The sequence below is a fragment of the Onychostruthus taczanowskii genome, unplaced genomic scaffold, assembly GCF_017590055.1.
Source record: "Onychostruthus taczanowskii isolate IOZ18803 unplaced genomic scaffold, ASM1759005v1 scaffold129, whole genome shotgun sequence".
NCBI classification, from domain to species: domain Eukaryota; kingdom Metazoa; phylum Chordata; class Aves; order Passeriformes; family Passeridae; genus Onychostruthus; species Onychostruthus taczanowskii.
The window spans coordinates 1,166,211-1,182,533 of NW_024498451.1; the positions used below are offsets into that span (position 1 = coordinate 1,166,211).

Consider the following 16,323-nt stretch of genomic DNA (forward strand, 5'->3'; position numbering starts at 1 on the left):
ATATGTTTCTGCTAACAGAAGCAGTCAGGATGTGGAGTGCTTCTATTTAATTTTAGGGGGCTTTTTGTAATCGTGGTAGCATTTTGAAGACTGCTTTTTTTCCCATCACTTTTATACTGATCAAGTCAGGAACAAATAGTATTAAGAAGAGGGATAAGCGAGATAATTAGTCAGAACATGTAGAAAGGGATCATCAGTTCTATTTGTGAATTATTCAGTTAAAACAATAATTTGCTGTGTCTTTTTATCACCTCCTAGGTCATCTCTGCAGCAAAACAACTATAACGTCCTTTAGAGACAAACAAGCCAGAAGGGAAGAAAATGAAAGTGTTTTTCCCCAGGAGGGTTGGTACATATGGATAGATTGGAAGGGAGCAGAAATGTGAAAACTCAAAGCTGATGCCTGTGCCACGAATATAGTCTTTATTAGATATAATCAAAACTGAAAATGTAGGATACTGGGGCACAGTAGCTGATGGAGGGAAGCTAAATTGAATGTCTTGTGGGACTATCTTCAGATGTGATCTCTGTGGTTTTAAAGCAACAAAAAAGAAAAGGCTCATTAACTGGTTAGATCCTTCTGGTCAAAAATGGAGAATAGATAGGGAATGTAAGTCCCAGGAGAAAGTTGGTAGGACCTGTCACATGAAAACTGAATCTACTAAAATATCTCTGGAGAAGGCAACACTAAAAGCCTGATCATTTTGCTGCTTGAACATGGAAAATTTAGGGGGTGTAGGTGTGTGTATTTTTTACCTCCTAACTTTGGTTGCCAGTACTGAAGGGATTTTTATAACCCTTGTGCCTTGAGACGCTGCAGGAAAGTGTTTGCATTCAGCTTGGCTCTGTGCCTTACAGTCCATTTTAATCACTTTGCAAAGTGGAAGGATAACAGTTCTACTATGGTGCTTGGTCTGAAAAGAGGACTCTGAGCAAAACCCAATTATTCTTCAGAGGGATTTCCTGATTCTTGCAGGAACAGACTGTAAAGCATACTGACACAAGTCTTTAATGGTTATCATAAAACATTCCCTCTGTAGTGTTTTTTAGAATTCTGAAAACTAACCAAGTATCCTTGTATATTCTGTTTGAATGCAGTTGCTGTGAAAACATAATTATTATTGATATTCTGGAGATACGTTGGGTGTTGGGAATTTTTATGCATGTCCGTCATTGGCTTTTGAAGAACAGTAGTGGAGTGCTGCTGCTTTTCCTTGCCTCATGGCATGTCAGTGACTCAAAACCTGTAATACAGGCTAATGGCTGTTCTTCTCTCTCTCTTTCATGATGGTGAGCCCACAATTAAATTGCTGTATTGTATGCTTCAGCTAATTGAGCTTTTTCTCATACTCTGTGATTACATACCTCTCATGCTTTCCCTTGCTCTTTCTCCCTAGTTAACTGCCCCACAGTCTCTGTTCTCTGTGTTTCTGTTTTGTTAGAACTGCTCAAATTGTTCCAGGTCTCTGCTAAATGAAATAGCATGAAAGATCAGTAACTGGAACCCCAAATAAATATTTGAGGAGAGGAGGACTATGGTTTCACATTTCCTTGGCAATGCTCAGTTCCTCAGGTTTCCAAAGATATTTACCCTGAATTCTTCTGAATTTCTGTAACTCGATGGCCTTTGGCCCTTCCCTTTAAGTAACTGACTTTGGCTGAAGTAACATTTAGAGGCTTGACCAACATGCAAGTGTGTCTTGGATTCTCACATTTACTTTCTAGAATGCCAGCAGGACACTTTTCTCTGGTAGCATCTCCAGGCTTGTGATGGTGGAACGCTTCATTCTGGAATCATTAGGGTTGATATTCCTTTGCAGCCTGCATATGCCCTGGGGCTCACCTACTCTATTGTCTACAGCAGTTGCAATTTGTGCCTTAACACCTTCTTACTAATCTTTTCACTCCGTCCAAATTACCTGCTCTGCTATGTTCTGAAGCATGTATTCTTATTTTAGGGTTTGGTCAAGGGAGGAGAGAATGGATCAAGTTAATTGCTCTATAGATTGAGTGGGAGGGGATGTTTGACAGTGCCCAGGTTGTCTTACTGTCAATTAAATTCAATGTTAACGAGTAGCAAAATGTGGGTGAGAACAGACTTCCTAGTAAATGTAATATTGTGAGTTTTGAGGCTTCTTCTATCAGAAATGTTTAACTCTTTTTCCTGCCATCTGTTTCTTTTTCTTTTGTTCCCTGCTGAAACCACGTCTTGTGTTCAAGCTGTTCTTCTTTACCAAAGGGAGTGTGTTACTCTTGGCACATTTGATTTCACTATCTCCATGTGCCTGTGCTAGGATGTACTTTAACCTAAACCTAGCCTTCCTTTTTTCACTTTCATCTGCATTCTTCTACTGTTCCACTGCTTGTCCTAAAGCTGCATTAGTTCTCCCCATCCTTTGACCCTCACAGTGTCAAGTAGTGCTTAGGCCTTATGTGTGTTATGTCCTTCAGCCACTGATTAGTGGAGAAGCTGTATTTTAAAGGATGTATTGGAAAAATCCATCTGCAAAAGACAAGCCAGCAGACCTGACCATTGCTTTAACTTAATCTGCTTTTCTTGTCACCAATATAAACCTGTATGCCAGGAGGGGCCGGAGAATCATCATCCCACACTGATAGGATTATACATCAAAATTGCTAGGTATCTTCAGCTGTTGTTGTGTGTCCCTGTCAGCTTTTCCAGAAAATTGATAAGTATATCTTGAAATACAACTGGAATTAATGTGTGCAACTGTAGTAGTTTATTGCTTTGTTTTATCACCCATTTCATAGCATCTAGACTTTGAAGTTTTTAATTAGCTCAGATTAAATACTCCAGTAGTACCACCAATGGCAAGCAGATCATGAGTGTGAGCAGTTACATGGGCATTTTTTATATATAATAAACATACATACCTGTACTTCTCTTGATGTAACACTTAGGAGAACACTTAGATTTTGAAAACTGCTGACCCTTCATATTCTCTTTATTCTGGACTTTTTTATGGTCTTCCCGTCACTCTTGCAGGCAGCACTGCACATCTAGACTTTGATGTTTTTTTATGGTGCTCTTATCCTCTAATTAACTTCATTAATTTTGCAATTAGTGAAGTTAATTAGTGGTTAAAAATGCTATATGAAACTTCAAAGTTTGCATTTTAATCATAGTTTGTATTAAAAATAATTATCACACGCTTGATTACAAAACTTGATGCAGTTAGCTCAGACCCAGGTCATGTGATGTTAAAACCAGCTTTGTTCTGTATCTTTCCTAGCTAGTTAGTTGCATTTTTCCTTGACAGTTTCTGAGGCTTTTTCTGGTATCTGAAAATGCAGTCATAGGGAAAAGGCAGTGAATAAGACCAAAAAAAAAAAAAATTTTGCTCATGGTATGGCTGAGTAAAAGTTAGGTTTTAGTTTGGGCAAGCAGAGAAACAAGTTGGAAAAGGGATACATAAAAATATTAAAGAAGTCCACCATGACCAGTGAGTGATCCGTGTGGGATCAACACTTGCCTACCAGCCTCCTCTGATGAACCATTTTGGTAGTGCTGTGGTCCAGGCTGTACTGCCTGACTCTGTCAGCCTGATCACGGCACGCAGCATAAACCTTAAGGTAAGGGCATAGTAAAGAAAATCTGCTTGCCTAAGGGCTGCAAAGAGTGTGTGTTGAAAAATTAAAGCAAAGAGGACAAAATCATGTCCATCCATGCAGATACTGGGATGTAGTAATAACAATAATAGTAATTTAATAATAGTAATAATAATAACAATGCCAGCAACAAAAAGGCTGTGTAAGTGTGGCTGACTTCAGGAGGCAGAATTGCTGTGCAAGTGCTCCATTATGGTATTTGTAGATCAACCCATAGCATTTCACACCATCTTCCCGAGTTTGGAAATATGTAGTACTGCTACATACTAGCACTACTAGTGCTAGTATGTAGCACTACTACATACTTCCAGAAAGTATGTAGTAGTACTTCTGTGCATATAGATGTTTATAAATGCATTTGTTTTTTAAACAGGTAGGTGTTACCTTAGAGCCCTTAGGCTTGTTTTGTAGGAACCCTTGGCTGCAGTGTCCTTACTGAGCACATGGTCTCTGGGCTGTATTTGCACTGCCTCTTTTTCTTGTGCCCTGACATCTCACCTTTAGGGTGTCAGAAGTCTTAACCCTAATTTCTTAGTTTCTTTTTCCTTTTTTTTTTTTTTCCCCTCTGATGTAAGCTTACAGTATTAGACAGCTTAGTGCTCCAAGGCCAAACCTATGGCAGTGTCTAAGTCCAAGTTCCAGTGCTGGTACTTCCATCTATAACATTGGCATCGGCCAGCACAAAGCAGCATTACTACCTGGTCGTTTCACTGTGATACATATTGTATCCATTTTTATAGTTTCTTTTATACTTTCAACAGTCTTTATAACAGCAATAATGTAATTCAGATAATTATACTGTAATTGACCTTAGCGTTGAGCATCCTTGGCTTTTACTGCAGTTTGCTTAATACTTCAGTATGGTAAATTATCTTGTAATTCCCACTTTGTTGAGAATTATTGTTTTAATTATTCCACTCCAAATACATCATTTTGGCATAGTAGTAAGGGTGCACTAGGGAATGGTCATACTTGTGAATGCTTTAAAGAGTTACCAGCTTTAACATGTAGGAAGGCTTTTCATCTTGTCATCTCTAGTCATTACTTTTAACACTGATTTCATTTAATTATCACTTAGTGTGCTCAGGCCAGGTCTTTTCTGGGGAAGTCAGCATATGGGGAGTTGGGGCTTGCAGCTGGATGGCTGTACAATTTGATTTATGATTTCCACACTGATTTCTGCCACATTACAGTGTGAGCTACGTATGTTGATGCAGCTAAATTCCAGTAAAAATTGGGGGTAAAACAGTGATTTTTCCCGCCCCCCCTAGCAATTTGAACTATTAATTATCCCAAACAGACGGTGAATATGCTGGTAAGAATTTTATGCCTGCATAAGAGGCTTGTGTGGCTCTCTGGATACCGGTTTAATTTGCACCTGTGTGGCACTGATACTTCAGCAGGAGCAGTGTCCTGATGGTGTTGGAGAGAAAACAGCATGGTCCTTCTAGTGGGAGACCGTTTCAGTTAGCACTGTGCTCAGCACTGCCCAAAACAGAGACTGAATCATGGCATGCTATGCTCTATAGCCTAGTGCAAAAAATACTGTGGGTCCAGTACTAGAAAGACACTGTTCTGCTTCTTAAGTGAGTTATGCGAACATGGTGATGTGCTCAGCCTTTCTATAAATGTGTATGTTCATTGGTTTTTTGTCACCATTTTGTGATGTATTTTCCATTAATAAAAATGTTCTACCAAAGCAGAAAATGAAAAACTGGTATGTTTTTCTCAAACACAAACTAAGTGTAACCTACTTTCACCAAAGAGTATTTTTTCCTGTGTCTGATGTAATTATTACATGTGAGCAAACTCAGCATTGTTTAATAGGAAAATGCTACTCTTCTAGTAGATTAATGCATTTTATTGAAGAAAACAACAGTGTAAAAAGACATCATTTCGCTATAAATTTTAATAGTTACTAAAACAAGGACTCTGGCCCATTAAGTTACAGCCTTCCAAGTCATAGTGCTGAATCACTTAATTTCTCTAAGTAGCTATCTATTCCAGCTTCTTAAAGGCAGCCATCAGGACAGAACTGATGTTTTAATCATGGAACAGGGCAGAGTCTATCAATCAGCTGAACAATGTATTTTGATGGGGTTTTTTTTACCATCTGAAAATGTAAGGACCTCTCCTGGAGTTTGTGGGCTGGCACACTCGGAAGCCAAGGTGTGGGTGAGTACAGGATTGTTTGCAGGAATCTGATGTCAGTGGAAACCATGAGGACCTTGTTACATCCCACTATTTCTCAATGAGGGTAGGTCCTTATCAGTGCTTATAGACTGAAAAGCTGTTACAAACAATAGAGGGAACTCAGTATGATTAATACTCTCACACAGTGAACATAGTAAGCATTAGGTCCATAGGAAGATCCAGACTATAGCTCGTTGTCCATGTTTGTGACATATCTTTATTACTTAGCATAAGAGATCCATCCCATGAAGTCTCACTTGCCTCTTAGTGTGGCAGGTGCATTTCGTGTTGAAGGGAAAAGAAGGCAGTTCTGCAGGGGCGTTGGTGCAAGGAAAGGGGTGTGACTGTTTAAAAGTGGGAGCGTTTAGATTTGGTCTGTAGTAATTGACTTGTGAGGTAAAATAATGTCACTCCTAGTACACTGGCCTAATTTCAGATTGGTAACGGAGGTTCTGCCTGCTGTCAGTAGGTGAGTTGTCTCTGTTTTTACTGCTAATGTCAGGTAAGAATACTGCAGGCGGATCCTTTCATATTGGTATAAGGTCAGATCCATCAAGCAATTTAACCATTAAGCAGTGTGCATTGCCCCAGTGCCCAGTGTGGTGCTCATCCTTTAATGTGCTAGTGATAATTAGCTACTTTGTCTTTCTAGTAGGGACCTTCAATTTATTACTTTATTAAGTAGTGAAATCAAAGATTAAAATGGTATCTATAGCACATAGCTAACCAGATTGTGAAAAATGGAACTGTATGGTTTCAGATTTATGAAAATAAATATTTCTATTTAAATAAGTGCAGTAGTTTAATTCTTTAGACACCACTTTAATTTGTGGTTTATTGGTGATTATTTTTCTTCGTTTTAAAGCAAATTGCTTTCTGTAGGGTGAAGTTGAGAAATAATGAATTGAATTCACATTACAAGCTACTGCCTTCCAAATTCTAAATGAATATAAATGTAATAGGAGCTTAGTGTAAAAATCTTTTGCAGAAGATTATGCTATATCGTTGCAGAAACAAATACATGTTTCAAGTCATCAGTTCATTTAATGTTGAGTTTCTACTTGGCCTTTATTTTAAGGGTTTCTGTACCCTGGCACTGCTGTCTACAAATGTCTTAACATGTGTTGTTGCTTCAGAGCAAAAAATAACTTTGTTAGTTTGCATTATTGGCTATAATCATTGATTGATGATCTGCTTTAAAACTAAATTAGTATTTTAAGATATATTTGCACAGTATGGGAAAGGCACTGGCTGTGCCTTCAAAACTAGCTTTGTTCTGAAATTTTTATTTCCACTCAGTGTTCTTAGATCGTAATTAACAATTACCAATCCAAAATATGAAGATTTTTGCAAATTCTACCACTCGTTAACCTGAGCTGCTGTTCTCAAGAACTGTAAATTTCAGGAAAATGGAGAGGAGGACCTGTGTCCCAGTAGGTGGTTACATTCCCTTATGTGACTTGGACAATAACCACAGCTTAATTTCTGTGGTTAAGTTTTCCTAATCCTTACCAGAAGCTTGTGATATAATAAGGAAAAGAAGAAATTCTGTAATAGTGATGGAACAGAAGTTACTCAATGTAAATGCTAATTTCTTGGTTTGTATTCGTGTTAATAGCTGCACTGAAAACCCCAAAACCAAATTGCTGTGTGGTAGAGTTTTATGTGGAAAAACAGCTGTCCATCATGCATGGAGGAAAAAACCCCAAACACCTGTTTCTGGATGAATGGGAGGATCTAAAATCCATCAGTCAGGACTTCTTTGGTTGTTCCTCACCACCCCAGTAAAAACAGAGGACAGAGACAGAAACAGCCAGCAGGATTTCAACTGACAATTATTTTCATCTCCATTGCTGTCATTTCCAATTCTGCAAAAAGCCTGAACACATCCTTACTTATGTACATTCAACCACTGACTTCAGAGTGAGATAAAGTTTAGTGCATGCTTAAATGCTTTCTTGAACTAGGGCCAAAACTGCTGCTGCTACTAAAATCAGTCCCAGTGGGAACATTGCATCTTTCATTGCTTCCTTTTTTTGCACACAAAGATACAGACTCTACAAAGCCTTGGAAATGTGGTAGAATTTGATAAATGTTGCCTGCCTTGTTTAACGGAGTAGAGTGGAGCTGTTGGATGATAGTGCTTAAAGTACACATTATCTTCCTTTCTCTCCTGTCCACGTGTGCTCTTTAGCAATCATTACTAGGTGAGCACTGTAGAATAGCAAGAGAATCACTGAACCAGTCTGTGTTTTGTTTCTGTCTGCTGCAGGCATAGCCTGTAATTGTAAAAGGCAGCAAAATAAAATGAGTCAAGGTGTTTTCTCCTGTTCTTGCCTACTCCAAAACTGTTCAGAAGCTTGCTTCTTTCTTTGGTAGAAATCTTCATTCAAATGTTTGCTTGCCTTTTGAACCTCTTTGCCTCTTTCAAGTGTGACTTGCCTCAAGCCTCTTTGTTCTTTTTGATTTACACAGGCAAACACACACGCACATGTGCAAACACACACCCCTCTACTGGGACTATTGACTTAACCCTGCATATTTGTACAGGAAACAAACCAAAACAAGACCAGTGCACAGTATTCATAAAATTCATCCCATTGGTAGTGCAGATAGCCACTATGATCTGTCAATTGATCCCCTGTTTCTGTCCCTTGCAATACATAGTGCAGTTTTTAATATGAGACACTTGCTGGGTAGCTGTCACTGGTTAAAACCCAACATGCTGTCTATGACGACAGCTCCAGATCATACTATCAGTGTAAAATGTATTGAGGGGTGGTGACAGATGAACCACTGTTGTGAATGAGGGCCTGATGATGCTTTCTTGTCTTTTTGGACTACAGAGTTCTTCTGTATCTCCCTCAGCCAGTTTCAGAACAGCAGAAAAGCACAGAAATTCAACAGATTATTCTTCAGATAGTAAAAAACAGAAAACAGAAGAGAAGGAAATAGCAGCTCGTTATGTGAGTAGATTGTCTACATTCTGTATTGTTGAATTTCAGTGTTCCTCTGTAGTTTCACCTGATTTCTGCTGCATAACTAATTTTAAAATGAGGGTCAGATTTTAACTGGTTTTTGCTTCCTACCTCTAGTGTCTCTGCTGGATTAAACATTTTGGTGCATATGATTGATACTGTTTTTAACAGTATAAATGCAAAGCATTTGGAAGTTGTTTGACAATAGGGCTGAGCTTTACTTAAGCTGGGACTTGTTGATGAAGTCTCTCTTGACTCCACTTTATAGTGCAGTGCCACTTTGGATGAAGATTTTCACCCCATGTCCTTCTCCACCAATATGAGAACTGGCAAGACTGCTGTAGTTGTGGCATCCTGCTAAGCAGAAGCCCTGTAGATGACTGAAAGATTTTAATTGTATTACCACATAAAGTTTGGTAAAAGTGAATGGTACACTGCAGATTTGTGAGCAGATTTCCTTTGTTTTCATAGTTTTGAAGAGATACGGGGGTATGAAATAAATTTTTTTAACACATTGTGATTTGTCATTGCAGGACAGTGATGGTGAAAAGAGTGATGACAACTTGGTAGTTGACGTTTCCAATGAGGTATACACAATGGTGTTTTTTCGACCTTACAGAAAGGGTGGTGAGGGTATCTTCAGTGGTTTCTGTGCATATTGATTTTATGAATGGGATTATGGCATTTGAACTTGAAATGCCTGACAGAATCCAGTTGTATCCTCTTTCTTTAGAATACAAATCAGATCTGAAGCATTTACTTCTACAGAGTTGTAAGTACTTCTACAAAGCTTGTAAGAGTGTCTGTCTTTTCATTAACTTTGGCCATGTGTTCATGTGTGAACCTTATCAGGTCTGCCAAATGCATCAAATCTTTTTAATCTGTCACTTGAAGAAAGAGATTTACTTGCCTATTTCAATATCCATAGATTTTTGGCATTATTTTTTATCCATAGTTTAATGGCATCAAATTTTAAGAGTTTTTTAAAAAAACCAAATTGTCCTCCATTATCCCTCTCAATTTTACAATTGTATCAGCTAAATCAATTAAGAATGGAGGAATATGTCACTTCCTATGACAGATCTTCATTCCAAATGAGGTGATGCCTTGAGAGGCTGCCTAGAACAGAGGTTAGACAGAGTAAAAGGAATGAAGTAGGTATTTATTAAAAGGCCTTCAAATGATACGTCTTAGGCAGTACAAGAGCCTGGCCAGGGTTACACCCAAGGTGGACCCAAGATGGACAACTGGCCATGAGTTTTCACACTTCTATAAGTTTTGGTTCATTTACATATTGGGGTTAGTTGTACAATTACAGCTTCAGGTTATGAAGTCCCATCCTCCCAGACTGCTCTCTTCAAATTGCTGTTGTTGACACTTTTTGGGTCTGAGGCTGTAATGATGTACTTGGCTCTCGGGCTGGAAATGGATCATTTTGTCTGACTAAACTGTGAGGAGAACTTGCTAACATACGAAGTTCAGAGTCATATACTAATGCAGTACAGAATCTGGAAAACATGAAAGCTAAACTTAAGGCATCAGAGGACTGCTCAAGACAAGAACTAGTGGCTGGTATGAAGTTTTTATGCTAACCCATATTCCTGATATTTAGGATCCTTCTTCTCCCCGTGGGAGCCCAGCACACTCTCCACGGGAAAATGGCTTGGACAAGACTCGACTGCTGAAAAAAGATGCACCAATTAGTCCGGCATCTATTGCATCCTCTAGCAGTACTCCTTCCTCCAAATCCAAAGAACTTAGCCTTGTAAGTGCTACAAAATGCTTCTGACCCCTAATCATAGGCTGAAATACATGCTTACCAGATTTTTGTCTGGACACAATTTGTATTTCCACAGCTGTCAATAAAGAACTGGGAATTAGTTAATTTATCTTTTCAAGGGAGTCTGATAGAAAGTCCACAGTCTTTTTTGGGATAGGAAGAAGTTATTTTCACTGGTGGTGTGAGTAGATGATAGATGTGGTGTTCTGAGAGACATTTTTCTCTGCTCCCATATGAAGAACTGTTATTCTGAGAATAAATAAAAGTACACAGGGGTTTCTTGAGCTGTTTTCCTGTGCTGTGGTTTATAGCAAATTCAGTTCCCTGCTTGTATGTGATTTGGTTGTTAGCTTTGTTTGAATTATCAGGCTATATACAACAACAATAATTTTTATTTTCTATCTAAAAAGTAATCTGTCATTTACAAGAGCCTTCCTTGACTTGCATCGCAAATCAAAATGCAAAAGAAAAGAGCTGCCTGCAAGGGGTGTTCTTTCCTTTCCTGTTTGTGGCCACAGTTAATCACCTACCTGAGCTGCACAGTAATTCCCCTCTTGGTTCTTCACAGGGCAGGGTATGCAATTATTTGAAGAAATAAAATAAATAAAAAGAAAGCCTAAAGTGAATATAGTGCTCAGGAATGGTGATGGAATGACAGGTTCAGGCCTGGGAATCAGTGGTGTGTCTGATGAATGAGCGTGTCACAAGAGCAGCACTGCACAGTTCCTGACTTTATACTCATCACTGTCTTCATCCTGTGTTTCTAGCACCACACTTGGGTATGAGTAGTTGGTCAGTTTGGGGATTTTTTTTTCTACTCTTCTTGTCCATGCCTCACAGAAAATTATAATGGGAGCAGGTCCATGAGCATAGTGAGACCACTGACTGATTTCACATATGCTGCCAGTTGTCAGAGGGAAATTATTTTCAGTCATTTCCCTAATTCTGAATCATACAGATTCTTCTGATGAAAAAAGCAGTGAAGGCTGTAGTTAATTTTCAAAGCCATTCTGTCTTTTTCAGTGTCTTTGCATCTTCTCTTCATTGCCACGGAGAAACCCAAACCTAGAAGCTAAATATCACTAATATCACTAATCACTAGCGATAAAGACAAAATTGTTTACAAACTGCCTTTCTTTTTCCTTCTTGGTGATTAGAATGAGAAATCTACCACTCCTGTGTCTAAATCAAATACCCCAACTCCACGGACTGATGCTCCAACTCCAGGCAGCAACTCCACTCCTGGACTGAGGCCAGTGCCCGGCAAACCCCCAGGTGTGGACCCGATAGGTTAGTGTCCATATATTTTGGTGGTGTGAAACAGTGACCATCTGTCCCTTGTCAGACTCCCTTTAAATCTGTAATGACAAGTCAGTGCAGTACAGATGCTTATACTGGCTGCTGAGCTGGTTCTTCAGCACTGTAATACTGTGCACATATACACATATGTATATGTGGCTTTCCTTGGCTGATTGGCTGGTTGGCTTGGATTATTTCTGGGATTTTTTGCAGTTTTCCAAATTCGTGTTGCATGTGATGGCTCTAAAGTGCCTCTGTGACTTCTCAATTCCCCCCCTCTTCTTATAGCTTCAGGTTTAAGGACACCTATGGCAGTACCGTGTCCTTATCCTGCTCCATTTGGTATCGTGCCACATGCTGGTATGAACGGGGAGCTGACCAGCCCTGGAGCTGCCTATGCTGGTCTACACAATATTTCCCCTCAAATGAGTGCAGCAGCTGCAGCAGCAGCAGCGGCAGCAGCTTATGGACGATCCAATAAAACAATAAAGCCCAAACCCAAAACAATGCACAAAACAAAAAATTCCATTTCAGTGCATTGTAGCTGGTCTGTCATGTCAGCTGTCAGCAACCATGCCTTGAGGACTCTTAACTCCTCAGTGTTGGTGGAAGTTTCACTGCACCCTTAGGTACAGTGCTGGGCAGTTTTGCTCAAGAGGCCTGGGGCCCACAGTACGTTCAGGACAGATTGGCAGCAGTTCAGCTGAAGCTGCCACATAAGAGTCAGTAAAGCAAGCAGCCAAATGTCCCCTGGCACGCAGCTACCCACCATGCTCTGGCAGCAACCAGCCAACTATTTCTGTCTTCCAGAAGGCCCTGACCCACCCTTCCTTCCCTTCTCTGCAGGCTGTGATATTCCCATCCAAAGTTAAGAGTGGTGTCATATAGCCTCACTCATGCCAGAAATCATCATAATGTGAGTTGTAAAAGCTGGTTTGATTGGTGCTTGACTTTCCACATTTAAAGCTGAGCACCTGTCTTTATGCTTGGAGGGCCATGCTACAGATAAATAAATGCTTTTTCCTTATGTGATTAAAATACCTGATATTAATCCAGTTGAGTAAAGCATGGTGCTAATAACACCAAGGTCATGTGTTCAGTCCCCATATGGCCATTCACTTAAGACTCAATGATCCTTGAGAGTCCCTTCCAGCTCAGAATATTCTGTGAAATGTCTGTGAAAAAAAATTGAGCTGAGGGCACAACCTGAATGCCTGCAAGGGAAGCACATCTTTGATTCTGTTTTCCTAAACAGCCTTGAAGTAAAACTCCTTAAATCATCCCCATAATTTTTCTTCCCCTCAGAGCATACTCATTTCATGTAAGTGCAGATGGTCAGATGCAGCCAGTTCCTTTCCCTCCTGATGCCCTCATCGGTCCAGGAATCCCTCGCCATGCCCGTCAGATCAACACCCTGAACCACGGGGAAGTTGTGTGTGCAGTCACCATCAGCAACCCCACGAGGCATGTGTACACTGGTGGGAAGGGATGTGTCAAGGTTTGGGACATCAGCCACCCTGGCAACAAGAGCCCTGTCTCTCAGCTGGACTGCCTGGTAGGTGAACAGCAGCTTACAACACTAAAAGAAGATGGGGAGTTGTGTTAAGGTTGCGGTGATATCACTAAGATATAAAGGGCAAGTGGGTATTTGATTTCTGTCATTGTATCAGAGGTTGGTGTTGCGTTTTTAATTTTGTTGTTTCTATTAGAACTGGGGTTGAAGTATGTTCCTCATCATACTTGTGGGTTTTTTTCTCCTGCAAAGAGTCAAAACATTTTTAATATCCTAAAATTGTGGTAGGAGGAAAGATCAAAAACAGCACAGCAAATACTGTTTATAAACTTCGACATTTGCTGGCAGTCTTACAGCTTGTTGATACCCGATCATGCTAAAAATTGCTGTCTTGCAGCTGTATTCTCTGAGAATATTTGGGAATTGTGTCACGTATTTTGTATCTTGTGTATGTGTATGAATGCATTGACCTGTCTTAATGTGGCAATTAAAAATATCCATGAGTGTTATTCACAAATTATTTGAATGTGCTAACAAGATGAACTATTGTTAGCAGCTTTTCTCCTGTCATTTACCAGTTCTTGCTAAGATGTTGCTGTTTGTTACAGAGGCAGTAAAATGAGAACTGTGCAGCACGTGTAGACTTACAATGAATTGCTACACAAGTTGCTGCACAAGTGAAGAAAATTGCCCAAATATTTTCCTCTGACATCTCCTAGATGGTGGCAGCAAGTCTCACTGGAATGGGAAGGGGGAAAGTGTGCAGGGAATTTGGTACTCTCCCATGCTGAGAGGTTAATGTGCTGAAATAAACAGAGTATGAAAATATAACTTTCTACACCAGCTGTCAAATTCAGCTATCCTGAATTGTTTTGGGCTGGGTTCAGGTCTTTGCATTTTGATGCTAATTAAGATTAAATATCTCTCACTACTGAGTTTTGTAGATCAAGTTGAAGTACTTCCCTAATGTCATGTAATTTTCTGGCATTAATACACTTTATCATTGTCATAAGTATAAATGGCTCATTAAAACCAGGAGGGAATACAATACTTTTATGGATTTCTGCTCTCATGTTAATGCTGTTTTCTTTCCTCATGAGTAATCTCTTGATGGCTTCTGTCTCCACAGAACAGAGACAACTACATCCGTTCCTGCAGATTGCTCCCTGACGGCCGCACCCTGATTGTTGGTGGGGAAGCCAGCACGTTATCCATTTGGGACCTGGCAGCTCCAACTCCTCGCATCAAAGCAGAGCTGACATCTTCTGCTCCAGCTTGCTATGCCCTAGCTATCAGCCCTGATTCCAAGGTCTGCTTCTCTTGCTGTAGCGATGGCAACATTGCAGTGTGGGATCTGCATAACCAGACTTTAGTAAGGTAGGTCGACCAAAGTGGGTCATCAGGTTGTGGAGAATTATTTAAGCACAGCCGTAAATGTGCTTTTGTATATGTATTCTATTTTCTCCATGCATAGATGCTTTCAGTATTTTGTTGTTCAGCATAGCCATGGTAATACCTTGACAAAAGTCTATATAATTATTTATAGGTTTTGAGAGTTCCATAGTTCCAGGCTTTTGATTAGCCCATAACTATAATTCCCTAAATATCAGCTGATGTCCATACTGCTGTAGATTCCTTGAGCAGATTATTTTTTCTGTTTCCATGCAATGCGCTGCTCTCACTCTAATTTCTTTAATCGGAGATCCAGCGAACATGTCTCGGGTAAAGATATGTGTAAATTACTGCATTGCAGACTTAGCTTTCAGGAGTAATGATTGGTGATTAACACTGATAGACAGTATGTTAGGAGCTGGTCATACAGAGCTTCTCTGTGCACTGCACTGTGTATATGTTATTACATGTAATATCAGTGTTGCATGTAAGTCAAGCTTTTATTACCTGATGCTACCATTTAGGCTGCTCTATTTTTTTTTTAACAACAGTGCACATTTTTCTTAAACTAAGGTAATTTTGCTGATCATGCTATAGTCTTCTGGGGGGAATGGCTATTTTAAGTTGAGTAGTGGGTATCACACAGCCAGCAGCAAAGATTTCCAGAGTACCTGACTCCTAAAGTGTTCTTTTTGAAATCACATTAGCTCTCTGGCCTGATTGCATCATCAGTTCATCAAAAAATTCATATGATTGTCCCAGAGTTTGTATTCATCTGGGATTGCTATTGGAATTTAAGTTACAACCCAGGGACTGAAAGAAGGTATTTGTATTTTTGCTCAGAATGTGCTGATCTTTTAATATTTTCAGACAATTTCAGGGCCACACAGATGGAGCGAGCTGTATTGACATTTCTAATGATGGTACCAAATTATGGACAGGAGGTCTGGACAATACAGTCAGATCCTGGGATCTCAGAGAAGGGAGACAGCTACAGCAACATGACTTCACATCACAGGTTCAGTCTCAGAACCTTTGGCATGTTAACAAAATTTTCTCATGTTTTTTTAAAACAAGCATGTTTTTAATTTTTTTTTCTCCTTTATAAGCAAAAAAAAAACAGTCTCAAAGAGAATTCCAAAGAATTTTTCAGTTAGTCTCATATTCCATACTCTCATTTTTGTTTTTCGGGTTTTTTTTTCTTGTAGCAGCTAGATGTCTATCTGGATTATGGCTTTGACAGATTAGTTCCTCTCCCATGGGAGTAGTGGAGATTCAGTTTTATAAAACAAGTGCCAGATTAAAATGTTCCTCTCTGCAATCTGTTCTCATTTCTGTAGATTCAAGTTCAAAAATATTTTGCAAAAATACTTTTAAACGCTGTCAGGTAAGCTTGGACATCAACTTTTATAGTTTGATTCAGTACTTCACTATTGCAGTTTTAATAACATTTAATAGCATAGTTTTTCAGCAGTGTTTGCATGAACAAACTTATCTTGATTATTCTAGTAATTGGATTATCATGTTTTTAAAACTGC

General features: G+C 39.4%; 1 protein-coding gene across 1 annotated transcript in view; it reads left to right on the forward strand.

Moving 5' to 3' along the window:
• The window catches only part of TLE4 (TLE family member 4, transcriptional corepressor), a 95,869-nt gene that overhangs the window by 75,553 nt on the left and 3,993 nt on the right, over positions 1–16,323 (forward strand). Inside the window, 8 exon segments of the mRNA XM_041396282.1 lie at positions 8,670–8,789; positions 9,335–9,388; positions 10,414–10,566; positions 11,739–11,871; positions 12,169–12,388; positions 13,144–13,435; positions 14,523–14,770; positions 15,656–15,803. Coding sequence (XP_041252216.1) covers positions 8,670–8,789; positions 9,335–9,388; positions 10,414–10,566; positions 11,739–11,871; positions 12,169–12,388; positions 13,144–13,435; positions 14,523–14,770; positions 15,656–15,803 — 1,368 coding nt within the window.